Genomic DNA, 27,990 nt, shown 5'->3' with positions numbered 1-27,990 from the left:
ATGTTATACTTCAATAAAAAGTTTAAAAAAAATCTCTATCTCCTAGCTCTAAACTTCATGTTATCTTCATTTCCCCTCAGCGGCTGCAGCAACCCATTAACTGAATACAACAGGACCCACCACTAAACCTTAGGCATTAGAATTTAATTCTTTCCCTTAATCCTAATTGAAAGATCATGTAAACTGGTATTAACCTTCAATAATCTAATCTGGCCCCCTCACCCTCCTGGTTCCTTCCAGACTATGCGTGTTTGGTATTAGCCTTCCAGGGCTAGGACCCTTGATCCAGCCCCACCTGGTGGTGTAGGGTGGGAAAAGATTATTTAGGCCCACTCGACTAGAAGGGTGAGTAGGAGGGATAAGATTAGGGTTGTTGAAGGTTAACACCATCTCTGATCTTCCAGTTACTGCCTTCCAGGTTTTCTCATCTAAGATTAAGGGCAAGAATTAACTCTAAGGCTTCCATTTTTGTGAAGAATTATAATGAATAGGGCTTCTGTCCTGTGTGCTATTAAAAGGTACATTAAAAAAAAGATAAAATCATGACTGTCAAACAGATATAAAATAAACATGTGTTAAGTGATTTATAAATAGTGATTATAAAATAAACATGATTTAATTCTCTATTTCACAGAGAAACCAGAGGATGGATGCTTGTGACTGTGAACTGTCCACCCATTAGCATTTTAGCAGACTAGCAGAGTTCACAAATTTCTGCAGCTATATGTGTCCTGTATAGTAAAACTTCTTTGACAAAAATGAACATGTTCATTAACAGACCCAGAGATATAGGCTCTCTGTAGACGTAAAAAAAGGAGCAAAAGTATATAAAGTTAAATTATGCTCGGTATGCATGTTTCAGTATTCCACTTTGCTTAGAAATTATCCAGGGGCTGGTGCTGTGGCTGAGTGTTTAAGTTTGCACGGTCCACTTTGGCAGCCCAGGGTTTTGCCAGTCAGATCCTAGGTGCAGACATGGCATAGCTCAACAGGCCATGCTGAGGTGGCGTCCCACATAATACAACCACAAGGACCTACCACTAGAATAACAACTATGTACTGGGGGGCTTTGGGGAGAAGAAGAAGAAGAAGAAGAAAAACCCCAGAAGACTGGCAACAGTTGTTAGCTCAGGTGCTAATCTCAAAAAAAAAAAATTAAGTACCCAGTGAATATCCATCAATTAAATTAATCAGTCCAAGCTCTTAAGTTACTTAAAGATCCTGGAAAATATCTTCAAGCTGATAAACGACAAAATGTATTAACTTTTGAAATAAAATTCATCAGCATAACAGTTCAACTTTGTTAAAACAAATTTGCATTTATAAATTTAAACAATATGTAAAAGTACTGCTAGCCTATTTGATCAGTAAACATGCATAAGTTTAGGAAAAAGCATACCAAAGTAGAATTAAAATGTATACTCCTATCATACAAATAATTAATGTGCAAGTTTCAAGAGTTATTTTATTCACATATAAGCAAATAAATGTGGATATATATACACACACATACACCTCCTGTTCTATCACAAATATTAGCATTTGTACTCCTCATTTGTTTCTACTTGTATTTTAGAGATCTTTCCATATCAGTACATAAAAGAACTTCCTCATGCAGTTTCTTTTAAAGCTGCATAAAATTTTATTATATGCTATGGCAAATAATGCTGCAATGAAAAATCTTGTCCATACATTACTTCCATGCATCAGAATATATCTTTATTCCTAGGTCAAAGGTTATGTGCATTTACATTTTGATTGATAATGACAAGTTGCCTTATAGAGGTGGTTTAATATACACTCATCAGCAGTGTATAAAAATGCCTTTTTCCTCACACAAGCTCCAAGTGTGTTAGAAAAGTTGAATATTTTTCTCAACATGATAGGTGGAAAATTGTTCTCTGAGTACTGTTTTAATTTGCATTTCTTTTAATATGAGTGAGGTTTAATATCTTTTAAAATATCAAAAACTATTTATATTTCCTTTTCTGCGACCTAGATGTTCATATCATTTACTCTTTTTTCTATTGTGTTATTAGGCTTTTTCTTATTGAATTGTGGAAGTTCTTTATATATTAGAGAACTTCACTTTTGTCTGCGATATGAGTTGCATATATTTATTCCAGTTTCATGATTGTCTTTTCAGTCTTCTTACAATTGTTTTAACATAAATTTTTTTATTAACATAAATTTTAAATTTTTTGTAGTAAAATTTACCAGCATTTCTGTTAATACTTTTTTAATGACATTTGTGTTTTATGTTGTAGACAAACCTTTCCTACTACAAGGTTTAAAAGTATATATACCCATTTTTTTCTAATACTTCATGTTTTCAGGGTTTTTAACATTTGAATCTTTTTTTCTCCACAAATAGGATTTTTTATTTATCACCATTAAAAGTCTGAATTTTAAACAGATTCTTGGGCTGGTGGCTTGCATTCATCTTTAGCACCTGTCTCATCCCCACTAGCTTTTCCACAACCTTCTCCATGAAACTCCATGACTTTTCCCAGTTCAAACTTGGGCTTCTTCAGCATTTTTACTTTTCCAACTAAGACATCATGGAGTGGATAAATAGATTGGCAAGCCTTTTCTGTGTCTTTCCAATGCTGTCTGGAATCAGTTTACTGACTACTTCTTTCAAGTCATCTGTCTGTACCTCTTGGGTCATGACTTCCATCATCTTCTTCCAGATTTGGCACGCCTGTTGGTGCTGAGCATAAGAGGTCTACTGAATCTGATTGTTGTGTTTTTTAGTAAAACCAACACAGAGAAGACGAGGCAAATAACCATTGGTAGTCTTGATATCAACAAGAGAGCTTCAATCATGGTCTGCCGTTTTTTGACCATAGAGCACATTCTGTCATAAGTAAGATCCACACCATGGAAATTAGATAGACAGTTTTTGCCCTGAACATCCTCAGTTATTAGCTTGAATTTTCTAAGTGCAACTTGATCATTCTGCAGATCAACAGGGCTCACTTCAAACACACAACCCTTGAGGCCGTCAGGTGTGATTTTGGTCCCTTGAGTTCTCATGACTAGTTTTCCTAATATTTCTTATATATATATTTTAAAATATATTTTTATATTTGTTTATTATTTATTTATATATATTTTATTTTATATATATATATTTTATGTATATTTTTAAAGGACTATTAGCCCTGAGCTAACATCTGCCACCAATCCTCCTCTTTTTGCTGAGGAAGACTGGCCCTGAGCTAACATCTGTGGCCATCTTCCTCTACTTTATATGTGGGCCGCCTGCCACAGCATGGCTTGCCAAGCAGTGCTAGGTGTGCACCTGGGATCCAAACTGGCAAACCCTGGGCCACTGAAGTGGCACATGTGAATGGTTGCACCCTCAGGCTGGGCCCCCACTATTTCTCATATGAACATAGCTGGTGCTTTCACATCATACAAATCTTTCTTAAAAATTGGATCAACCACTTTCTTCTTGGCTCCCTTTTTGGTACCTTTCTTAAAGTGCTTGTTCTTGCTGATTGCCATGGTGCTACTCAGAGAGCCTAAAGGGCTACATTTGAATCTTGAGGTAAATGTGACTCATACCAATTCTATATTTTTCCAGATGACTATCTAGTTTCCCCAGAAACATTAATTACACAACTTTTTTTTCCTATACTGATTTTAAAATTTGCTTAGGAACCATACAAAATTCCTCCATATATTTAGGTCTTTTTCTGGACTATCTATTCTGTTTATTTGTTATGTTGGTTATTCATGACCAGTTCTATCCTCTTTTCATTACTGAAGCTTTATAATATGCTGTAATATCTGATTGGTATAGTTCCTCTTCTTCTGTTTTTGATTTTTTTCCTGGTTCTTCTTGACTTTATTTATCTATATGAACTTTAGAATCAGCTCATTTGATTATAAAAGTATTTCATTTGTAGCTTATTTAATTTATAAAATAACTTAGAGAAAATTGCTATCTCCATGATCTTGATTCTTCTTGTCCAAGAGCATGGTATGTCTTTCCACTTGTTCAAGTCTTCTTTGGTGTCCCCCAATAGCATTTCCAAGTTTTCTTCATGGAGATTGTATCAGTTAGCTTTTCCTGTATAATAAACCGTCCCCAAACTTAATGCTTTTTTTTTTTTGAGGTTTCTACAGTGATTTATTGTTCATTATTTCTACAACTTTTTCATGAAGATAATTCACATATTGAAAACATCCTCAAACATTTAAAAGACATTATCACTTTAAATAACTGACATTTTACTAGCAAAGTTATGAGAATCTACAACACTAAAATTCTTCTTACTTTTTTAAAAGAAAGAACACTGATGAACTAGTGGACACAATTTCCCTTCTTTGCGGAGCTTATCAGTGTCAGTTGCAACTCCAATAAAAGTTACATTGACAAATATTCTTGGCACAGTTCTTTCACCAGTCATTTTGTAAAGAACATCTTGAAACTGGCTTCCATATTCAAGTATGTCCAATTCTACCACTTTATAATTAACATTTGTGTAATGGAAAAGTTTTTTTGCCATTGTACAGTAAGAATGAGATATTTTTGAGAAAATTACCACACAATTATCAGAAGTCGTTACTTGGATCCGATTCACAGGAGCAATTGCTGACTTCCCCAAAGATGGTGATGTGCCGTTCTCCATCCCTGATGCCGCAGTGCCCACTGCCTGCCAAACCAGCCCCCTGAGCAGATGGAGATGACTCCCCATCAGCGCCTTGCAGCACCAGGAGGGCATGGTGGGAGCGCAGGGCTGCAGCGAGCAGAGGGGCGGGTGACTGTGGCCTGGGACAGCTTGCCTCCTCTGGCCGGCCCTGCCCCTAAAGGTTTTAAACCACAAGCTATTATTTAGTGCATGATTCTGCAAGTTATCAGTTTGTGCTGGGCTCAGCTGGGTGGTTTTTCTGTTGGTCTCCTCTGATCTCAGGTGGACTCACTTATGAACCTGATCGGCTGATGGGATAGCTAGGACTAGTAGCCTTTTGATGGCCTTGTTTGGGAGGAATAGAATGACTACATGGTATCTCATCCTTCAGAAGGCTAGTCCAGGCTTTGTACATGATGTCTAATACTCTGAGATTTTCAGTTAGCTCTTCAAAATTATACGCAAAATTGCAGGTGCATTTGTGTGAGTATGTGTGCACACTCAGGGATTTAGGATTATCAAATCCTAAAAGAGGTCCATAATCCCAAAGAGATTAAGAACCAAAGGGCTGTGATCCTCCTGTGATAGAATTGAGGTAAAGGTCCTGGTTCTCTCTTCCCAATAGCATGAAGCGTCCTCCCACCTTGGGTTCTTAAGTAACCAATACTATGTCACTGTGAGCGACCCTGGGGTGCTCTCTATTCTGCCCATCCTCAGCCTGCAGAAGTAGACTTTCTCCCAGTCCTCTGGGCTGAGGTTCCTCCTTTCAGGCTCTACTACTGACCTATCACCTCAAATTTGGTTCTCCTGACTGCTCCACCTTTCCATGATCTAAGTCTCATATACTGTTGGTAGGAATGTAAGTTTGTACAGCCTTTGTGGAGGGCCATTTGCCAATGTCTACAATAATTTTCAATGTGATGCCCTTTGACTTTGCAATTTCCCTTCCAAGAATCTACTCCATACATAATGAAACAAGTGTATAAAAATGGTATGTGGTATACTAAGCAGATGTTAAAATGAATGAACTATATCTATGTATACCAGCAGGAAATTACTTGCTAGACTTATCATTGAATAAAGGAAGCAAGTTGCAGAAGAGTGTAATACAATCCCATTCATAAACAAAAGTATGTCTATGAGTATGTATGCATGTATATTATACACTCTTTCATTCATACCTATTTTTATATATATAGCCGATATCTAGAAAAGTGCACATTCAACTGCTAAAGTGTAATTGCTTTTCTACACAAGGGTTAGGTTGAGAGTGAGGGTACTGGGATAATGGGGAACTTCATGTTAGACATTTCTCATTGTTGAACTATTTGGTGTTTCACAGCAAGCACAGGATACATTTGTGATAGCAGTAACAGTAATTCTTGTTGCAGCCAAGCTCATCTTTGTCCAGAAAAGGAAATTGAGGCCCACAGAAAGGGCCTTGCCCAGGTTTAGGCAGTAGGTTAGCAGCAATGAAGTGGAGAGGGGAGCCGATGAGGAAGCAGGACTTAGAGGGAGAATAGGTGAGCAGAGGAGGCCCAGCTGGGGAGACGCATAGAAAATGTACTGATCATAAGGAGCAGGAGGGGCTTGGCACTGCCTCCTAAACTCTGAGTGTCCCTGGTCCAGTGAGAAAGTGAACAGGGCTTTGGGACTCAGCTTTGCAGCACAAGGCACAGTCCCTGAATGTGAAGGTGACCACGATGCCAATGGGAGATGATGCTGATGACTAGTTCTAACTACAGCTGAGGGTGAAGTGAGAAGTGTAGTGGGTGCCAGAGAGCAGGGTGGAGAGGCCCAGGGGTCACGAATTCCCCTTTCAAACGTTTTCTGTGAAGGAGCCCCTGTCATCACTTCCATTTTAGAAAAGGGTTTGAGAATGGATAAGAAACCTGCCCGAGGTCACCCTGGACTCCAAAGCTTGCTCTTAAGTGTGAACATGCTCCAGACTGTGCCTTGAGCCCTGAGTATGGCCTAAAGTTACATAGTCCTTGGACACCGTTCAAATCACAATTAAATTGAGCATGTTGCAGCACAAATTTGAAAACCACTGAACTTGACTAAGAAGGAACAAAGAAACAAAGAAAAAAAAGGCCTATGCAAGTATCTTTGCCCTGGAACAATTTTGCTTTTAACTTAATTCCCTAGGACTACAGGGTAGATGAATGGAGAATTCTAAAGTGTTCCTACCAGTCTGCAGATTTTATTTCTTAAAAACTTAAAATATATTGAGAAATTTGTATGTTGTAAAGCTTAAATGGGGGAGTGGGTTTGCGTGTTTCTGACACAGGTATAAATGTAGTTTGTAGGGGCTGGCCCGGTGGCACAGCGGTGAAGTGCGTACGTTCCGCTTCTCAGTGGCCCGGGGTTCACCAGTTCGGATCCCGGGTGCAGATATGGCACCACTTGGCAAGCCATGCTGTGGCAGGCGTCCCACTTCCAGTGACAGGGAACTCACTACTTCTCCCAGTAAATTGTCTATCACTAGTAGATAGTGCTTCTGGAATTTTTTGGAATTTTAAAGCTGGAAACTTATAAATCATCAAGTGTAACTGCCTCATGAGGAAACCCAAGTTCAAGAGGTGGAATGATTTGCTCAAGATTGCATGGCTAGTTAAGTGGCAGCTGCTACCCTCTTTTGCCTTCTGCTCTTGCTCACTAAGTCCATTTTCCTTAATGCATCTGAGAGCCTTGGTACTGCATCCACCAACGCCCCCCACACTCCCCAAAGAACAGTTCCTGGAGGCCCCAGGCTGTCTGTTTGCGGGGCCTCTTTGGATCACAGATTATATATATATAAAAATATATATATATATATAAAAATATATATATATATATATACACACACACACACACACACACTTTTTTTTTTTTTTGGTGAGGAAGATGGTCCCTGAGCTAACATCTGCGTCCATCTTCCTCTATTTTGTATGTGGGACATGGCCACAGCATGGTTTGATGAGTGGTGTGTAGGTCCACACCCAGGATCCAAACCTGCGAACCACGGGCTACCAAAGTGGAGTGCCAAACTTAACCACTATGCCACCTGGCCAGTCCTAATCCCAGACAATATTGAAGGTTCACTGACCCATCCGTGGAACCCATGATGAGAACCTCCATTTTAGAACTTCTAAGTGATGAAGGCCAAATTCTCCTTGCTACATTCTGTAAGACAATCCTCCTCCTCCACCCCACAGTCACAGGGCTGATTCAACTCTACTCTGCTCCTGGGCTCAGCCCAGCCTTCTCTAATCCCAGTGGCCCCTTAACCTCCACCTTGACCCCGCTTGAAGATGCCTGGTCTCAGGCTCACAGGCCCCCTGAAGGCTGATATCCGTTTACTAACCCGCTCCACCTAGTCTGGAGAAAGAGTTACAGCTGAATTGCTTGGAACTCTCTTCCCCACAGTGACTATGGAAGAATGGCATATGTACATGCTCAGGAGAGGGGCCTGGCCCTGCCCACCCCCAGAAGCCCTCTGTGCTGCTGACACGACCTTGGATGATGCCTCACAGAGAGGGCAGCATGGCCAGCTCTGTGTTCCTGAGCTGGCCCCTCCTCCTTTTTTGAAAAAAGTTATTTTATTGAGGTCATATTGGCTTATAACATTATGCAAATTTCAGGTATACATTATTGTATGTCAGTTTCTGTATAGATTGCACTGTGTTTACCACGGATAGTCTGGGTTTTATCCATCACCATACATATGAGCCCCCGTACCCCTTCACCCTCCACCCACTCCCTTCCTGTCTGGTAACCACTAATCTGTTCTCCTTGTCCGTGTGTGTGTTTATCTTCCACATGTGAGTGAATTCATGCAGTATTCGTCTTTCTCTGTCTGGCTTATTTTGCTTAACATAATACCCTCAAGGTCCATCCATATTGTTGCAAATGGCTCTTGAATTAACTAGTTGTGGTGAGAAATCAGAAGGCATCACTGGGATCTTTTCCTGGCCTGAGTCTCTGCTGCACAGTTCCTCAGTGGCTTCAGAGGGGGCTGCTCTGGACAGTCCTTGCTCAGACTCGTGTTCAAATGGAAATGTCTTTTCTTAATAGATGCCATTTCAAAGAGGCATTTCAAATGAATCCCTTGCTTGAAGTAGAAATGGAATAATTTCTATAAAGGGAATTAGATGGTGGAGTCTGTTTTAAATACCTATTTCACAGAGCAATGTATTTCACTGTGAATATATTGAATCCAGGGAATGATTTTATACTATGGTCACATCTGTAATTTACAACCAATAGGCCATGAATACACGTTACAAACACAGGCTTTAGAGTCACAGGGATACAGGTTTGATTCCTGGTTCTACCACTCACTAGCTCTGATTGTTAACAAGCTACTTAATTTCATTAGGCCTCAATTTTTAAATTGGGAAAATAGAATGGCAGTGCCCACCTCCTAGGGGTTAAGGTGAGGATTAAATGAAAAGATGCAAGCAAGGCTCTAATCATAATGCCTGGCACACAGTGAGTATTCAGTTAAGGTTTGTTCTTTTCATTAACATAGAAGTCATTCTGTGGGATTCCTGCAGATTCAGAGGATGTAATGGGATTTCATAAGGAGTTCCTGCCTCTGGCCAACAGTGTGTTTTGCAACAGGTGTGACAGGATGCCAGTACAACACTACTGACATGTTGAAAATTGAAATTTCATAATATATTTATTTTCAGTTTCCTAGGAAATACTTTGTAATACCCACAACATAAGCCTGGCAAACTGGCTGTGCAGATGTTAAAGCTTCATAAATGCTGTAAATACCCCAATTCTGTGTACATGTGCAACGTATTATTGCTTCACGATTAACCCTGGCAAAAAAACCCCTAGTCTGCAGAGTGTTTACAATATTTGTGCATTGCTATGGATACAGTGTCAAAGGCAGGTGCCAGCAACATGAACTGGATGTAGGGGCTTATGGCAGCTAACAACGATGGAAACTATTCTTACTCTTAATGCATCATTCTTGGATAATATTTACAAGATATTTGGGAGGTGAAGCATGCTGTGGAGAACATTACTTTGGATGTTTTGTGCAACACTACTGAGAGGGAGCTTGGTGAAATATTGAGGAGGTGGGGACCTAGGTCTGCCACCACACTGGCTGTGTGACATTGGTGGTTACGTTCATTTGTAGGTGCTCAGTTTCTCCCAGTGTAAAGAGGTGTGTATGTGTGTGGGGTGTTTATCTTAAGATTTCTGCAGTCCCTTCCAGCATTCTGATTACAAGTGAACCACGAACATGGTTTCATCTCATATCCTGTGTAGTTTGATGCAATTCTGGCTAAGTAGAGCAAAATTAAGATAGATTTGTGGAGGTGTCCAAGATTAGCTATGCTAGTTGGCCAGCCTGGACTTTCTTTTTCTATTGTTATCTGTCTTGTTCATAAACCTCGTGGGTTCCAGTTGGCTCTCATGCTGTCTTAGAGACAGATGTTTTTCCCCCTCCAAGGGAGCAGCATGGAATGTGGACAACTCAGCTCTTGTTGGCAAATTGTCAAGAATTAAATGAAAATCAGATTAAGTTACCAAACTCACACTGTCCTTGGAATCCTTTTCAAGATGCCAAAGTTTAGTAGCAATTGACATATTGCAACATGATTGGGTCTTTAAGTCATATATATCAAAATATTATTCATGTAAATTAAAAATACATGCTCACAAAAACAACAATGTACATTGTGCAAGAATACATGCACAGCAAACACATTGGAATTGTTGCCTGGGAGGGGGGACTGTAGTGGAAGGGGGATAAAAGGAAGCAAACAAAACAAGAGGAGAGTAGTTGCTGAGACTCAAAGAGATGATGACATTTACCCAAGGTGATGGAGCTAGTAAGCAGTGGGTAACAATTTGAACACAGTGTCACTCAAAAGGCCAGGACCTTGTTCTACTACATCCTGCTGCCTTTTTGCTCTTAAATGGAAACTACGACAATAACAACAAAAGATTGAATTGCGGCTTGTTATTTATCAGTTCTCTCAGAGGGTTGCTATGCTGTTACTTTTCCCTCTGGAAGTAAACTTCTTGCAAGATTCCCTCTTAGGGAGCTTTGTCTTTATCAGATCTTGTCTTTTTTGGGTGATTTCATCTTCCAGTAACAGGAAAGGTAAGGTAAATTAATTCAACTCAGGGTTTCTGAGGTTGTATCAGGGTGAATAATTCCAGTTCACAGAGATTTTTAGAGGCCTCTAGAGAGTTAGAAAGTGGGAAGTTCTTCAAACTTTTGTTCTTAACGTGATATACCACTATCCCAGAGATGGGCACCTGAAATATATATTTTTTATTTTTTTTTGAAGATTGGCACCTGAGCTAACATCTGGTGCCAATCTTCTTTTTTTCTTCTTCTTTGCCCTAGAGCCCCCAAGTACATTGTTGTATATTCTAGTTGTAGGTCCTTCTGGCTCTGCTAGGTGGGACGCCACCTCAGCATGGCTTGATAAGCAGTGCCATGTCTGTGCCCAGGATCCGAACCAGTAAAACCTGGGGCAGCTGAAGTGGGGCACACAAACTTAATCACTTGGTCATGGGGCTGGCCCCAAGGCACCTGAAATAGCACAGCAGGTGTGTTGTGAAAGAACTTTTGCCCATTTTGTCTGGGGAATGTACTCCATGGTGGGCATCTATTACAAGACTTGACACCTAGGAAAAGAGTGAAATAATAATATTTATATGTCTTTACTTTTATTCGAAAAATTACACACAGAAATGATAAACTGGGAATTAATGATATTTGTTACATAAGCGTAAATAAAAATAAGATTGAATTTTCCCTCTTGCCCAAAGGGAAGGAGATCTTTTCCTCTTTCTCTTTTCTTGGAGCATTTCCTTGAGAAACTGTATTTATGAGTGTATAATTAATATAGTAAATATACAATATGTAACTATATATATAACATGTAATTGCATTTATGAATGTATAATATAATAAATATATAATATATAACAATGTAATTGTATTTATGACTGTATTTATGAGTAAACTATATTTATGAGTCCTTTCCCCATCTCTTTGATATGTATATAAACCTTATGTAAAAGCTAAATAAGCCTCTTGATGATGTTACCACCCAGGAATGTTTTCTTAAAGGCTTGGGAGCTATTGCTTAGAAATGTAAATATCCAGGGAGACAGTGGCCCTATCACCTTGACACCGTGAGAATTGAGCCTACTGCCTTGCACCAAGCTGTAGCTACCTGCTTGTCATTAGAGAGAGAAATTTTATCCTTCCTTAGGATGAAGGTAATACAGATGGTCACCCTACTTACTAGGTGAATTTAGGAAGAACTATGAAAAAATGTACAGCAACTGGTGCTGTCATGTCCCCTTACGTGAAAACTAGTTATCGTTTATCTTGAGAACATGTATGTAATGGATCTTATCTGCTTGCCTATCTAGAAGGGTGAGATTTCTTTCTGTCTTTGCAATCTTGTTAGAAGATTGTCTGGGAGGCACATCATAGTCTGGTTTAGTGCTTATTAAATAAAACTGCTTTCTTTCTTTTCTCCATTTGTGGAAAGGATTTCTGGGTTGGCAAGAGATTTTATTTTTAGCTTTTCCTCCTACAGTTACCTATAGAGAGTGGGTAGGATTGGGCTGGAAGAGATAGAGGAGGGAATGAGACTTCTTCAATTATACTTCTTATATAGTTTTGCCTTTTGAACCCTATTGATGTCTTATATATTAAAGAACATAAGAACATTAACAAGGATGGGGAAAAAGGAAACCCGAAAATTGAATACAAATTAGCAAATGAACTTAAAACCTAACTGAACAGCAACTATGGCATATTCACAAGGAGGCAAAAATATAACTCCTATGACATACATTGTACGGATCAAAAGGACTGCCAAGAAAGTTTGTTCTTCGTAGGAATATTGGCTGACAAGTCAGCTATTCTAAAACTATTTTGTGTGTGTTGTAGGACTGAGTGATTAAGTAAATACATTGATATTTGAACTAGAGTTCTCCTTGTGGGAGGAGACACAAGGAAAGGAAAAACCCTGTTGCAAAGAATTGGAATTACAAGGTATCAGTATGAATTCATGATTAAAAAAAAAAAATCTATGTCCTTAGCTCTGTCCACTGAATGGTTCTAAAGCAAGGACACCCTTGGCAGCAAGAAACAAACCAGATCTTGGTTTCTAAACACCTTTCTTCAATGCAAGAAAGCCAAACTGCTTGGAGAATAGGCTGATTCTAGGCCTAGCATAGAAAAATGACAGCTTGTTGAAAATACTAAAAAACTGATGAGAGCATTTCAAAAGAACGCAGAAATCACCTTGAAGGGGCTCCCACTGGCCAAATTTTAGCAGCAAAATAAATGAACTTAGAAACAATTTATAACACATTGAATAAAAAAGAATTCATAAGTTCATAATGATACCTCCAATACTAAACAAACCAATAAATGAAAATAGGAGAAGGAAGAAAACTCTTCTATGCAGAAAAATGCCAACTGATAAATGTAGAAGAAGTGATAGAAATAGGAAAATCACCAGTTTACAAACATCGTGGTAAAAATTGTTTGAGACAAGAATCATCAATGGATGCTTCAACAATTGGTGGGGAACATGTGGTCATGTGGTATTGTAGTATAACTCCTCGGATCTCTTATTAATTCAAAGGGAGGGGAGATATCTGTAATATTTTTTTTAATATCCTTTTTTTTTCCTTTTTCTCCCCAAAGCTCCCCGGTATATAGTTGTATCTTCTTAGTTGTGGGTCCTTCTAGTTTGTGGCACGTGGGACGCTGCCTCAGAGTGGCTCGAGGAGCGGCGCCATGTCTGCGCCCAGGATTCGAACTGACGAAACACTGGGCTGCCTGCAGCGGAGCTCGCGAACTTAACCACTGGGCCCCGGGGCCGGCCTCAGGAGATACCTTTAAAGTGGAGAAAACTGTTGAACACCAGCTTACCAAGTGATGAAATTTAGGATCATTAATAATGGGACAAACATCGTGGCTCTTGATGTGATGCACTGAAAAGGACATAGCGTCATCTGGCTCTACTCCTACTAGTGTGTTTAACTTCAGTCTGATCATGAGGAAGCAGACAAAATTGAGGGCCATTCTGCAACATAAATGGCCTGGGCTTTTAAAAAATGTCAGTAATTAAAGGTAAAAACCAAAACAAAAAAGGCAAGGGAACCCTTCTAGATTAAAGGAAACCAAAGAGACTTGATCACTAAATGCTGTGTGTGATCCTGGATGGGATCCTGGACTTCCCCACTACTGCAGTCCAAAGGCTTCTAAAGACATTATCAGCACAATGGGAGAAATTTGAATCTGAACTGTATAAGATAATGTTAAATGTCCTGAGTGTAATACTTATGTGGGGGTTGTGTAACACAACACCTGTGTTCTTAGGAGATGCACACTGAAGATGAAGTGTCATGGTGCCAGCAACTGCTCTCAAATGATTTGGGGGAAAAAAGAAAAAGTTATATAGGGAGAGAGAAAAAGAGAGTGATAAGGCAAATGTGGCAAAATGTTAACTGGTGAACCTGGGAGGTGAAGGGTATGTGGATGTCCTCTAACCTCTTCTCTGTGACTTTTCTGAATGTTTGAAAATTTTCAAATAAAAACAATTACACATCCTATTTTTGTTCTTTTGGCAGTTGCGCCTGTTAACCTAAAAATAAAGAGCCGAAATGAGAGGCAGTGAGATGTTTATTTTGGGATCAAAGAATTGCAATTCAAGGAGCACAGATTCGGGTAGAAACCCAAATACTGTCCTAATTACAGGAGAGGGGCTTAGGGTTTTTATGGGGAAAAGGGAGGATGAGAGGAGCTGTATTAAAGAAGAGTTCATTTGTGCTAGATAAGGTAAGGCTAGCTTTGTACTTCAGAGATTGGCTTGCGGTATGATCATCAGGCAAAAGGCCAGACTTGTTTGGTTAATGATTGGTGATCAGCAAAATCCAGTTTCATCAGTCCTTACAAACAGGATATTCTTGTCCTTACTCACTTCTTGGAATGTTGGTGGTTTGGTCCAGTTTGGAAGATAAAGAAAACAAGTGTTGCAAGGCAATTCCTCTGCAATGGCTGCTCTGGCTCTGTTTTAATATGGCTCCACTCACGTCATCTTTCACACACCTAATTCATCACTTCATGTTTGTTCATCCTGATTGCTTTTTAAAATTTATTAGTATCTATATTTCCTCCTAAGGTGGCAACTGTTTAGTGGATGAAAATAATCCATAACCAATCTATAAATGAAAATTTGGGAGAGAGTTTATTCTGAGCTAAAATGTGAGGACCGTGAAGTGGGGTGTGCAGAGTGGTTATATACCCCCAAAGAGGATGTTTCACATATGACTGAAATGTCCCTTTTACAATAGTTGTGAGACTGCTCAGTCAGCACAGTGATTGATGGACACAGCAGGGTGGCAGGTCTGTTGTCTCGAGCTGGGTGGTCACAGATAAGCTGGATGGTCACAGGCAGGCGCAGCAGTCAGTTCCTAGCCTAAGGAAAGATGCTTGTCCTTAAGGAAATGCCAATGTGGGGGGAAGTTGCACCTTTATCTTAAGGCCGTTTGTTCTTGCCATAGGAAATGTTTAAAGCAGATATACGATGCATGCTCAATCGCCATGTCAGGCCTTTTTGGAAACTCAAAGTCAGGCCGAATTAGGTTTACACCAAATGACTTCCTCATATATTCCAATATATCCTATTGCTTGCCATTTCTACTTGTCAGTTTCAACTTACCCTCATGCCCAGTTAACTCATCCTACTGCCTCCCTCCCCCATACACACATGCACACACACATGCTATCATGGAAATTTTCTAGAACATATATAATTTAAATTTGGGGTTATTTTGAAAACATTATCTCCTTTTATTTTTCTTTCATGACTCTCTCCCCTTTCCTCCCCCATATCTCTTGCAGCACTGCCTGACTTTTTTCATTATTTAAGGACTTCATTCAAAGGTGCTTTCAATGTGGGTCTTTGTGTGGCAAACATTCTGTGCCCTTGGATACAGGGAATTTTCTATGACTTTCTCCTATTTGAACGATAATTTGGCTGAATATAAAATTCTACAAAGTTATTTTTCCTCAATATTTTTAAACTACTATTCCACTGTCTTCTAGCATCCAATGTAGCTGTTTGATATCCATCTCATTGTCATTTCTTTGGAGGTGATCTGCTCTTTCTCTCTGGAAGCTTTTAGACTTTTCTCTTTGTCATTATTCTCAAATTTTATTGTTATTCCTAGGAATGGATTTTTCCTGATCTCTGTTCTCTGCCCCTTTATGAGCCCTTTCGAATAAGGTTATTTAGGGGAAATTTATCTCCACTATTTCCTCAAATATCTTCTCTGCTGCATTTTTACTTTTCTCTACATTTGGAACTATTGCCCAGGCATTGGTATTTCTATATTTATCATCCACATTTCTAAGCTTTTCTTTCATATTTTATATTTTTTGTGTTTTCCTACTGTGAGACTTCCACAATCTTGTGTCCACAAATTCTTTCTTCAACTATATTCATTCTATTTCACTTACTCTGTTTTCACTTATTAGATGTTTTTATTTCAACTATTTTATTTTTCATGTCTAATATTTTCACTTACTTCTTTTTTATGATTTCTTGTTCTTATTTCATGTTGCTAATATCTTCTTTTAATAATGCCTTGTCTCCTACTTAAAGAACATCTTTAGATTCCAGGTCTTTCTGTTCCAGAGCTTTTGTTTCAGATGGTATGTGTGGCTCGGTGTATATGTGTCATCCTTAGCTATCTGGTTATTTGGTTTGTGAGCTCATTTTCCCTTCAGGCATCAACTAGCATGCCTGCTACTATGCATTGGGGGAGGGTTAAAGCCAATTAGAATTGGCCTTAACTATATATTGGAATCAGAGATTTAAAGATGAGAATCCAGGAACCACAGAACCCTTCATGAAAACTGACGCCATTCCACCAGTCTTCTGCCTGAGATTTTCTCTTTTAAACCTTTAGGAAGAAATAACAACATAATCCACAATCCTGGTGATTTGGTTGGGAGCATGGTGGAGTGAATGCCTGTGTCTATTTTCATGAACTTTCCCCTGTCTCCCAGTGAGGGTTTTGTGTTGCTAATATTGACAGACACTGCCATGGGCACTGTTATTACCTACTTCTGTGCTGAAGGGTTGGAGAGAGATGACTGTCTGTCTTAAGGCAACTTGAGGGAGAGACAGAAACGGAAGGTAAAAAGTTCTCCTCCAAGCTAGTTCTCCCTGCTGCCCAAGGCCATGGCCACCCCTCCCCACTCCACACCAATTCTAGTAGTCTTGTCTAGGGGAGATTCCCTAATTTTTCCTCGGTTTTAGGAATCCATGCTTCTCTTGTGCGTTGACTGTTTTTTCAGGGTTGATCTTGGAAGACGCAGTCAGTGGCCTGAGCTAGTGAGCCATCTGAGCAGAGATCCCCTCAGGGTCTTCAACTATAAAATGGGCATAACTGTTACCTCACAGAATTGTTGTGGGTTTTGCATATTTTATGTCAGTGTCTAGAACAAAATGTTTGAAAAGTATTGGGTTTTTTATTTTCAAAAGGCCTCAATTCCAAACTTTTATCCTCAAGGAGGGGGAGTATGCAGACATGCCAATTGGCTAATTTCATCAGCATTTTTAGCACTGCAACAGTGCTCTTTGCTGATTATGTCAGGACTCCAAGTGCTGAGCTCCCAGTGAGGGTGTTTAGCTGTTTTTCTTACAAAAACATGTTGGCATGCATAGAAATCAACCCAAAGCCTCATGAAATCAGAGTTGAATTGTTTTATTTCTAGTTCTAAATTTTCTCTAAAAATCTTGCTATTCAAAGTGATCTGCAGATCAGCAGCTTTAACACGACCAGGGAGCCTACTAGACATGTGAAAACTTGGACATGCTCTACACTCACTGAATCAGAATCTGCACTTTCACAAGATCTCACGTGATGCATTTGCATGGTCAAGTTTAAGAAGTGCAGGATGCATCCTCAGCCAGCCTTCCAATAAAACTATACTCTTGTTTAATGCGTTATAGTGTAAAAAGTTGCTTTACCTAGATGATTTCATTTAAATTTACCATTCTATTTTTACCCCAGCCACAATGTAAAATTACTTATATTCTTTTTAATGATGAGTTTAAACTGAGGTCCAGGACGGTGACAAAAATCCTGTAGTTAGAGCCAGGTTAAACTCCGCACTTCAGTCTCAGTGAGTACTGTGATACTTTCTAATTACTAGTAGCGTGCTGAACATATCATTAGTATGCATGGTGATTTTAGGTAATAATTATGCTTTATTCTCTTCTCATATGTATTAGAGGAATATATAACGAACAAACCAAGCCTGGCATTTCAGTTATTCTTGCTTAGGAAGGTTTTTTAAAAAGTGAATTCAGGTGCAGTGTAGACATGACTAAAGTTATGAGTGGGCCCTACATGCTTGAGGTTTAAGGAACACTTCACTGCTTTATACTATAGATGCCATTTCTCTTTCATTTACAGCAATGTCAAGAGTGGCAATTTTTATTGAGTAATTTTTATTTACTAGCAACATCCTGTGCAACGTGTTGGTACAAGAGAAAAGTAAAAGTTCTTTCACGATTATTTCCCTGAACAGTATTAGTATGCCAAAGGTATTTTCCCTAATCCAACTTTATGACTTACTACAAACAGAAATGAGGCAATGGGTATACTCAAACCTATTACAAAAGGTTAGGAGCCATCTTAAATGTTTGTTGATAGAAATTGCAAACACAGTATTTAAAATAGGACTTTCAAATGTCCACTGTGAAATCAGTATAGATCTCCTCTTCATAAAGAGAAATGTGAAATGATAATTATACACTCTCATTGTCCAACCTTGATGAAAGGGAAACCAAGATTTCCAATTTGATGTGGTCAAGGAGTCTTGTAGAGAGAAGGGTCTCAAAGACTTAACAATATGTTACTCAGCTGTCCTACTAGCATTTTTTGGTCTGTGCTGATAAGAAAGGGAAGGATAAATATTTACAAGCCAGGTTGCTAAACTAAGAGCTTTAATTAACAAGGCTCCAGCAAGGGCCCATGCAAAGATAACAATGAGATTGCACTCTGTTCTCTAACCTCAATGGCAGGTTCTCTAACTTCTCTGTTTTCAGAGCCTATATGTAAACACATAAGGGCTCTCAGATAGCAAGTTGTTTTGCCAAAGAACCTCTTTACACATCTGGAGTATAACCTCTTAAACTCAAGACTTGTTTTAAAACCATGACTTATAAAATGTTTATATTGGATTGCATGAAGTCATAACATGTTGAATGCAGGAAATAGTTTATAAATCTATCCTGTTACTAGGTTGTGAGGTCATTCTCTCTTTTTTTTTTTTTCCTAATTGGTTCTTTCTTTTTTGTCCTACCAAAACTATACATGCTTTTGATATTTCGGGGTCGGGGTAGGGGGTGGGTAAGAAAAGTTTAGTTTGTTTGCCCTCCATAGTTGCTTCCACCAAGAGCCTCTGGCCTTTTCTCATCCAAATTCAACATAAAGATGTTTCTCCCATGTCACTACTATGACTGCAACACAAAGCCAAGATGTCACCATTTTTCTGTTTATTTTTTGCTTCACAGACTTACTTCTAAGCTCCTCTGCTGAGGCAGGGGAGAACAGGACACTCAATTATTTTTGTGTGGTGTTGTTACCTCACCTTGATGGGATGCAGTTTATGGGTCTATAAAATGAATGACCTGCACCATTTGCTCACTAAGATCCTTTTTTGCTCTAAGCCATAATACTCCAAACAGGATTAGAGGATTTTATACTTTTGGCACTTAAAAAAAGAATACTACTCTCACTTGGTGTGTAGACTGTATCAAATGCTGAGTGAAACATAAAACAAGAGGACAATCCTACAATGAAAGGAGACACTCACGTCCACCCATGACTCAGTGCATGGAGGAGTCAAATGCGCTATGGGCGTCTCTGTAAACATAATGAGGAACATATGCCCTACAACTAGGGCATCTGTATTTCTTACCAGTGAAAAAAAATCCCTGAACTGTACAAACAGTTCCATAATAGAGCCTATTTGAGAAAAAGTACAATCAAGCATGTGACAATCTATCAAACCTGACATACAAAAAAAGCATTTGATTGGAGAAACATTTCTGAAGAAATTCACAGCATTTTATTCAAGTTAGTCCATTTCGCTCACTAATCTGCCATATTGTTTCTGGCACCATTAATATTATCCTCATTATTTCTCTTTGAAGAGGACCATTGCTTCTAAAAAATCTGGGTTGGAGTTCCATGATGTTTAACTCTATGATCAAAAATCTTTTTCTTTACCAAAAAGCAACGCCTTAATCATAAGAGAAACAGAGGGAAAGACCGACATTAATTTGCAGAAATTGATCTCCACCAGAAACAATTCATTAGTCCGTAATCTTTTGTTGTTGTGCTTTTACTTGGGGCCTTTCTTTGGAGGAAAGGGCTGTTTCTGACAAATGCTTGCTTAAAACAAATAATATGCCCTACTGTATCATGGAAGGAAAATAAGGTCTAGTGCCTAGAGAACAAGAAGGTAGTCCTCCAGGAAAGAAGCCCTAATGGCTTCTAGAGGTGACAGAGTCATTCTACCAGGGTCAGGGGACACAGTCAATGACCCTCCTGCCCCTACCAGTCAGTCATAAGGTACAACCAGGTGAATAGGAGTAGTAGTAACTAGCTGGATAAGCCATGGGCTAGAATCTTTAGAAAAGGAATGTTTGTATTTGAGTAAGCCAGAGCTGGAGGGAGACATCTAGAGAGCCTGGAGAAAGTGACCCAGAATAGGAAAGTGCGAAAGACACAGGTTTCCTATCAGGGGACCCACAGAATGGTGAGACTACAGTCAAAAGCAGTCCTGTGCTTTTCTTTGAGGGTGCACTGAATGGGTTCTAAACTTTTCACACACAAATTGGAATGATACTCAACAAGTGGAAAGTGAAATCAGAGTTTCCCTCCTTTGTTCAATAAACACTGACAGAATACCTGTGTGCAAGGCAACGGGACAGGTGCTAAAAGAAAAATAAAGCTGTCTAAGATGTGGTCCTGACTTGAAGGAGCAATCTAGTGGTGGCCATTAGACCCCTGCACACTACAGAGCACTGTCTCCGTGGGGCCATGTGGCGGCCAGGATCACTTCTGGCTGGAAGGATCAGGAAGGCATTCCCCAGTCCTCTCCTCCTGGTTCTCAGCAGGTCCTCTTTGCCTCTATGTAATCGCTCAGCCTGCCCCATTCCAGGCACTTGTTTATTTTCCTTATCTTTCTTGGTTGTGTGAGAAATAGAAGTTTGCAAGAATAAGATCTTGATTCACAGGTGCCTAGTAAAGCATGTGGAATTGATGTGTTGTGGAAGTATCACTCTATCTTGTTCCAGAAAGGTGGAAAAGATTGTGCAAAAGGAGAACAAAGATGGTGCTGGTAAGGGTAAGGTGTTTTAATCAGAAGGTGGGAGCAAAGGTATGCCAACAGGCAAATTTAGTGCCTGGCTTAAACCAGACGATAGGGAGAGCACCAACACAGCCAAGGACCTCAAGAAGGTAGCTAGAAGTCCTCTGCCAAACAGGTCAGTCTGCAGAATTGGAAAGTTAAAGTCTTTTCCTATTATCTGCTCAAGCTCAACCAGAATGTATGAAAGAATAATGAATAACTAGAGGGTCTTAACTTTCTAGAAAGTAGAAAGTTTGAGAAAAACACAGCACCCCTTAAAAAAGGTGGGGTTGAATATCAAAGGGAAGAGAAAGCTTTTGGATATCTTCTTTAAGTTTGTTTTTGGTGTTTTGGTCTGTAAGCAATCAAGATGGAGAGAGATGCTATCCCAAAGAGGAACGTCTGTAAGAACCAGAGTAGTTGAGCTCGACCATCTGTGATGCCTTTAGACCTAAAAAAAGAAAAAGAAAAGTTTAACCACCAGAATTTTAATGTTGTGGTTTCATAGGAGTTATTATCTTCTATTTTTTAAAAAACTTATTCCTTCTACCGACTTTCACTGGGTTTATTTTGCCATTTTCCTCCAGCTTCTTAACTTGAATACTTAGTTCATTTATTTTCATTTTTCTTGTGCATTTAGGAGGGTACACTCACTCTTCCCTGAGAAGCAGTCTGGCTACTGCCTAGGGCATGGTGTTATAGAACTGCTTCCCACGTGATTCTGATGAGGGGATAGGGTCAAAAAGCACTGATATGGCTTCAGAGCAAGTGTTTTGAAGATAGACCAGATGTAACTGGCCAATTACCAGCTGTGACCTTGGGCAAGTCACTCACTCTCTCTCAGAATCAGTTTCCTTGTCTGAAAAACAGGAATAATGTATTTATCTCACCAAAGTTTTGAGATGATTTATAAGATAATATACACAAAGTGCTTAGTAAAGGGCCTGGCACATAGTAATAATAAACACCTGTTTATACAGTCATTCAAACCAAACGGCTTAAAACAAAGCTTAAAAGAAAATATCCCAAAAGAAGTAAATGGCTTGCTACAGTCTCATTTGTATATAATTAAGTCTCATGTGGATGAATTTTAATTTAAAACAAAATTTAAAAACAATCTATGTAAAAATGATATAATTTTCCACACTAACAGATTAAAGGGGAAAAATCACATGATCATCTTAATAAAAGCAGAAGAAGCATTTGATAAATTTCCACATCCATTCTTAACACAAGTTCTCAGCAAACATAGAAATGGAATAGAACGTCTTCATTCTGATAGAAGAAATCTACATAATTCTAGAAAAAACATGATGCAAAATGTTGAAAGCTTTCCCTTTGATCAGGAACAAGGCAAGGATGCCTACTATCACCACTTCTGGTCAACACTGTGCTGGAGGTAGTGGGCAGGGCAATAAGGGAAGAAACAGGAATAAAAGGTATATAAAATTGAAAAGAAGAAATAAAACTGTCTTTACTTCTGGACACAATTGTGTACCTAGAAAATTAAAAAGAATCTATAGATGAACTATTATAATTAATAAGCGAATTTAGCAAGGTCACTGGGTGTAAGGTCAACAGATAAAAATCGACTATATTCATACATTCTACCACCAAACAATAAAAAAATGATATACCAAAGTGGGCCGGGATGTATGAGACATTTATGTTTATGCAGTACTATTTATAACAGTAAAAAAACCAGAGACTTAAAAGTCCATCATGAGGGAGATTTGTTAAATACATTAAGGCATATACATAGAATAGAATACTATGCACTAATAAAATGAATAAAGTAAATTTATAGGTCTAGACATGGAAAAATAGGCATGTACGACACAAGAAAAAAGTTATGGAAGAGTTTATATTTATATGTACACATATTATGGTGTCTATAAAGTAGAACATAGAGTCCAATCTTATCTCTGGTTAAAAGGAATTCACCAACTGTCCTACACAAATGTCCTGCATGTCTTCATATATTGATTCATTCACTTACACTTGCTCATTAATTCATTATTCAGAAGGAATATTTATTCTGATTTATAGTGACCAATGATACACTGCAACATGTTAGACCATAAACAAATGATTTCATGAACAAAATAGTGGTGACCTAACCTCTCTATGCCTGTTCTCCCTCCACCTTTCAAAGAACGGCATGGCAGGATGTTAAATTTGATTCTTTCTGTTTTCATTACAGGTTTCAAATGCCAACGACAAAATAGGTGTCAAGTACTCCAACACTGTCAGTGGACAGTGTCAGTGTGGCTGGACCACACACCTCCAAGCTGAGGTTTCACCGAGAGGCTGAAGAGGCCAGTGGAAAGAGGTGCTAGTGCTGTGGCATTTCCTATCACAAATCAAGCCCAAAGAACAGCTTCAATAGAACCAACTGGAGAGCTTGACACAAGTCCCCTGCAATTTGGGGGAAGGGATTTATATTTGATTCAAAAGATTAAAGGCTGGTAGGCAATTAAAGTGCATGCACTGGGAACCGCATGCACTTGCAGATTTTATCCCACTGGAGGGATAAGGAAGCTATTATCGTGAGCCATACAGATCTTGTGGAAGGGCGCTGGCAACGGGTGGGCCTAAAGACCTAACTGAACGGCAGAAAAATTCTCAATAAAAGGGAAATTCCCCCCTAATCATAGTTCCTGAGAGGAAACTGTGACTGGCATGCTGGAGGAGGCACCTGAAGGAATCGTCGTGGGAACTGCACAAAGGAGATCCCCAGTGATGGGTGGTTTTTCAAAGATCCACCAGGGACCCTCTGGAGAGAAAGAGCCAACACTGGGTATGCAACATCCACAGCACCTCACTGCTGATCACAAGGCACACTGTGCCCTGTTTCCCCTAACTGCTCCTACCAGCCCAAGGGGCACAAGCAGCTGTTGCTAGTGAATATGGCAAAAAGGTGGAATAAGAGAAGGCACTAACTACACTGTTTTCCCCACAACAGGCTCTTGATCCCCAGCTGGATGAGAAGAGCTATTTTGAATTAGATAAAAGTTTATAGTTTTAATAAATAGACTGTACTACACTGGATAATATCAGATAGTGACTGGAAAATCTATAGTGCTGCTTCTGATTTCATGCAGGGCTGGGAGGGAGGCAGAAAATAATCCACAGAATGAGTTTACTTGGAGAGGAGTGAGAAAAAATAAAGTCTCTTTCTGCTCCTCTCCCAAAAACTCCAGCTTGTTTAATAAACCAGAAGATAATCTATTTAAAGCACTTAGTGGTGTCTGGCATAGGGTGCACCCAATAAATATTATTTCTATTATTAAAAAGTAGTGGTAATAAAGTATCTTATTTTCCACTTTTAGAGGTAATACAACAATAACACAGGTGGCAGTTAATCTTGACCAGAAACAAAGTTAACTGCAAAGCAGTCTGGCATTACTATAGCCATCTCTTTCATTACATTATACTTTCTGTATATGCTTACATAAGTACAAATGTAAAGAGAATCTTTTCTATTACTGTCACATAGTATTGACTTACACTGACATCTGTTGAGTAGGGTTTAGTCAAGGGGCTTTTAACTTGCATTGCAACCCAGAATTATCTGCGAAGCTTGAAAAAATAACAAATTCTCATGCCCGAAGTCAGGCCTACCAGGTTAGGATCTCTGGGTCTGGAAACCAGATATGTAGACATAAGCATTTTGAAAAAGCTCGTCAGGTGATTCTGTTGTGAAACTAGAATGGGGCATCATCAGCCTAAGTCAATAATTTAGCCCCTCTTCAAACTAGAAGGTAGCCTCCTAATCTTTTGTTCTAGTTGGGGCTATACAGAGAATTTTAAAAAAAATACAAAAATCATCAAATTAAGTAATGAAATAATTGATTAGCTAACACAAATGAAATGAATTCATTAATTAAATGTTTACTGAATACTCCCTCTAAGCTAGGCTCAGTATTAGGTGTGGGGATTCAACTCTACCCTGAGAGTGCTCTCAGCCTACAAATGCATGAATTATTTAAATGTGGCTACTCTCAACTTAGATACCAAGAGAAAAGCGACAAAGACCTATTAAAAACACTTACTTGCATAATACCACGGCACACAAGGACTCTCCCACGTGAATCAGCCAGGCAAGCCAATACCTGAAACAAAAGTCAGCCTAGTTTAAGGTGATGGTTATCACAGAAACCTCAAAAAGAAAGGTGCTTTAACGTGAACTAGCACTACTCTTAAATATCTAAAGGCAACTGCAGGCCTTCCTGGCGTACAGTGAGACCGGAGCTGCAGTGTCCACACCCCATTTCCGCAGCTGTCCTTACCCATTACGCAGGAGGGCGTGATGATGGTCCACCAAGTACTGAGTGAAGGGGCCCAGGGGCCCTAGGTTCTGATAAGGAATACTCTGAGGCCAGAAGACAACCCACTGAAAAAGAACCAGAGGCACACAATACCTATTAGGTCACTTAAATCAGCAAATGTTCCCTTTTGAGAGAGGCTAGGAAATAATTCTGATTCCACAAGAACAACTATAGACCAAAGAAACTCTGAATTAAGTCACCTGGGCTTCCACTCTCTACTTATATTTTCTAAACACTATTCTAGTGGGAGATTTATGCTCAGGAAACTATATGGTTATCAGACTCAATGTCCAAGTTGGATGACTTCTTAATGAACTCCACCAAAAACATTATTTTATACAGTTTATTAACACATTTTAAGAGTTTATGTGCCCTGGCTAGCTTTTTTACTGCAGAAACCATGCCTTGAGCCAAACGCCTGTGGGTTTTTTTGGTGAGGAAGATTGGCCCTGAGTTCAAATCTGTCGTCAATCTTCCTTTGTGCTTGAGGAAGACTGGCACTGAGCTAACATCCATGCCAATCGTCCTCTACTTTGTATATGGTATGCTGCCACAGCATCGCTGATGAGTGGTGTGTAGGTCCTCGCCTGGGATCTGGGCCAGAGAACTTCTAGGCTGCCAAGTGGAGGGCACTAACTTAACCACTATGCCACCGGGCCGGCCCCCGAAACCCCAGTTTAATTTAAAATCCCTTTCTCTTCTTTCACTTTTTCTATCTCTAAAATTGGGAATGATCCTGCACAAAGTTGGAAAATAAGTGAGATCAGGTTTGTGAAGTGCTAATAGCAACTACTTAATCACATAAGCTTTTTGTAATCTCATCAGCTTTCCCTCAGTCTCTGTGTTGTAATCTCTGCCAGCTTAGGCTTTTCTGAGAACAATTATGTGCCAACAGGCCCAAAATTTATTGTCCCATTCAGATCTCAGCCAGGAGCAGTACTGCCTCTCCTATCATGTTGTTACACATCCAAAATATAAATAAAGCATGAAAAATCACTGCATCCTCCAAAAGCAAGGGGACTAGAAGGAGCAGCACCTGCCAGTTCCAAAATATCCCAATTTGAAGTCCCCAAAGCTTTCCTCCATCTGTATTCTAACTAGTCAGAGATGCAGAATCACAGAACAGAAATGCACCTTCAAGAGTTTTCAGTTCAATACCTCCATTTTACGTATGGGGAAATCAGGACAAAGGTGGTCAGATTCGTCAATAATCAACACTGTGGACACGACAAACACACTTCTTTTACTTTTTTCCTTTTCTTTTTTTATTGCAGTAACACTGATTTATAACATTATATAAATTTCAAGCGTACATCGTCATATATTTCGATTTCTGTGTAGCTTACATCATGTTCACCACCCAAAGACTAATTTCAATTCATCACCACACACATGGACAAACACACTTCTAATCCCCAATCACCACAATCTCCTGAGCAATATCCAAATAGCTTTGCCTTCCTTCAAAATTATACCAACTTAGTCCACAACCTACTTTTCCAGGCATCTATCCCATTATCCTTTAAAGGAACTCAAGACAAAAGTCCCTCCTCTTCTAGTAGAGATCCTCAGTCTTCTTGATTCCATATCTATGCCATACATTTTTATCCTTTCTATCCCTTCTTAACAACTATCCTACCCATCCCTTAGGTCTATTCCCATTTTCCAAGCAATTCTAACTGCCTCAAGCATTCTGCGTCGGAAGCCCTATCCTGACTTGGCAGGCCTACGGGAGTCTGCCAACTTGGATTCCCCCTCCGTCAGCTCTCCTCACACTCAGTTTAGTCTAGCAACCGTGGATGTGCGAGGACGCAAAGGCATGAACACTCTTAAAGCAGAAACCGTCCAAAGAGCCAACCTAACTTCCGCTTACGCCAGTAACCTAGGCAACCACCGGGCAGGCAAGCGCAAGACCTCCCTTCCACAACTTCCCCGTCCCCCTCCCCCCCGCTGTACGAGGGCCTGGCAGGCCAAAATAGATGCCCCGTCCCGCCCTATACCTCACCGCAAAATATCCCAGCCCCACGACCGTGACCAGCGAGGGCAAGGCTCTGCACGTACGGAAATAGGCCGTAGCAGCTCTGCTGCCCTCTGACTTCGCCACCACCATCTTGAAAGAGCTAGACGCTGAGTCATGGGGTGGGAAGCCGTCCCCGCCCCCATAGAGGGAAAGCCTGAATAGCCGGTTTCTCAGGACCTCGAGCCCCGGCGACGGGCAGGGGCAGAGGAGTGCGCCTGCGTCTTCTTGTCGGCCTGCACCCCTTTCACTTGGCTCAAAGCGCCTGAGAGCCGGAATGTGCCTGCGCAGACTCTCCTCGCCCGCAGGCGCGGATCTTACGCTAGGCCGTTGCCCTTACGGTGTAATAGCCAAAGGAGAGGGTGATGACGGTGAGCCAGAACAGACTGCTCCTCTGGAAGTACGCCTCGTCGCCGGCGGCCTTCCCCATCGTTGCAGCACATCCCCGGAAGGCGCTGCCGGGGCACACTGCTCCGCTGGAGGTTGGAGGCAGGACCTCCGGGAGGGTGAAGGTCTAAGGATTCGGAACCTTGGGGAGCGAATCTTGCAGAGCTCTGGTCTGGTGCCCTGGTCATC

At 40.0% G+C, this 27,990-nt stretch overlaps 1 protein-coding gene, 1 long non-coding RNA gene and 1 pseudogene across 5 annotated transcripts in view; 1 reads left to right on the top strand and 2 right to left on the bottom strand.

The window, feature by feature from the left end:
- Positions 1-25,115, top strand: part of LOC139041415 (uncharacterized) — a 43,000-nt gene extending 17,885 nt beyond the window's left edge. Inside the window, exon 3 of one of the 2 annotated variants that reach the window (XR_011496506.1) lies at positions 23,270-25,115. This is a non-coding gene — a long non-coding RNA (uncharacterized lncRNA). Of the gene's footprint in view, positions 1-13,332; positions 14,244-23,269 lie in introns of those variants that run through there. The other variant, XR_011496507.1, reaches the window with a different exon arrangement.
- LOC139041370 (small ribosomal subunit protein eS1-like) lies at positions 635-3,513 on the bottom strand (annotated as a pseudogene).
- Positions 20,027-27,887, bottom strand: LOC139041414 (transmembrane protein 254-like). Of its 3 annotated transcripts, none has more exons than XM_070493139.1 (4): positions 27,755-27,887; positions 25,359-25,462; positions 25,122-25,181; positions 20,027-21,517 (listed from the first exon to the last, which is right to left on the bottom strand). In XM_070493139.1, exons 1-4 carry the CDS (start codon positions 27,842-27,844, stop codon positions 21,397-21,399), a joined length of 375 nt encoding a protein of 124 aa, XP_070349240.1. In that variant the 5' UTR covers positions 27,845-27,887; the 3' UTR covers positions 20,027-21,396. The 3 variants fall into 3 exon arrangements, with proteins under 3 accessions (XP_070349240.1, XP_070349242.1, XP_070349239.1); XM_070493141.1 differs by lacking the exon at positions 27,755-27,887 and adding an exon at positions 27,459-27,597; XM_070493138.1 differs by lacking the exon at positions 27,755-27,887 and adding an exon at positions 27,403-27,535.
- Positions 27,888-27,990: the final 103 nt, after the last annotated feature.

This window comes from Equus asinus, chromosome 21 (assembly GCF_041296235.1).
Source record: "Equus asinus isolate D_3611 breed Donkey chromosome 21, EquAss-T2T_v2, whole genome shotgun sequence".
NCBI lineage: Eukaryota > Metazoa > Chordata > Mammalia > Perissodactyla > Equidae > Equus > Equus asinus.
Note: the sequence above shows the minus strand (reverse complement) of the source record. Positions and strands in the feature narration are given on the sequence as shown.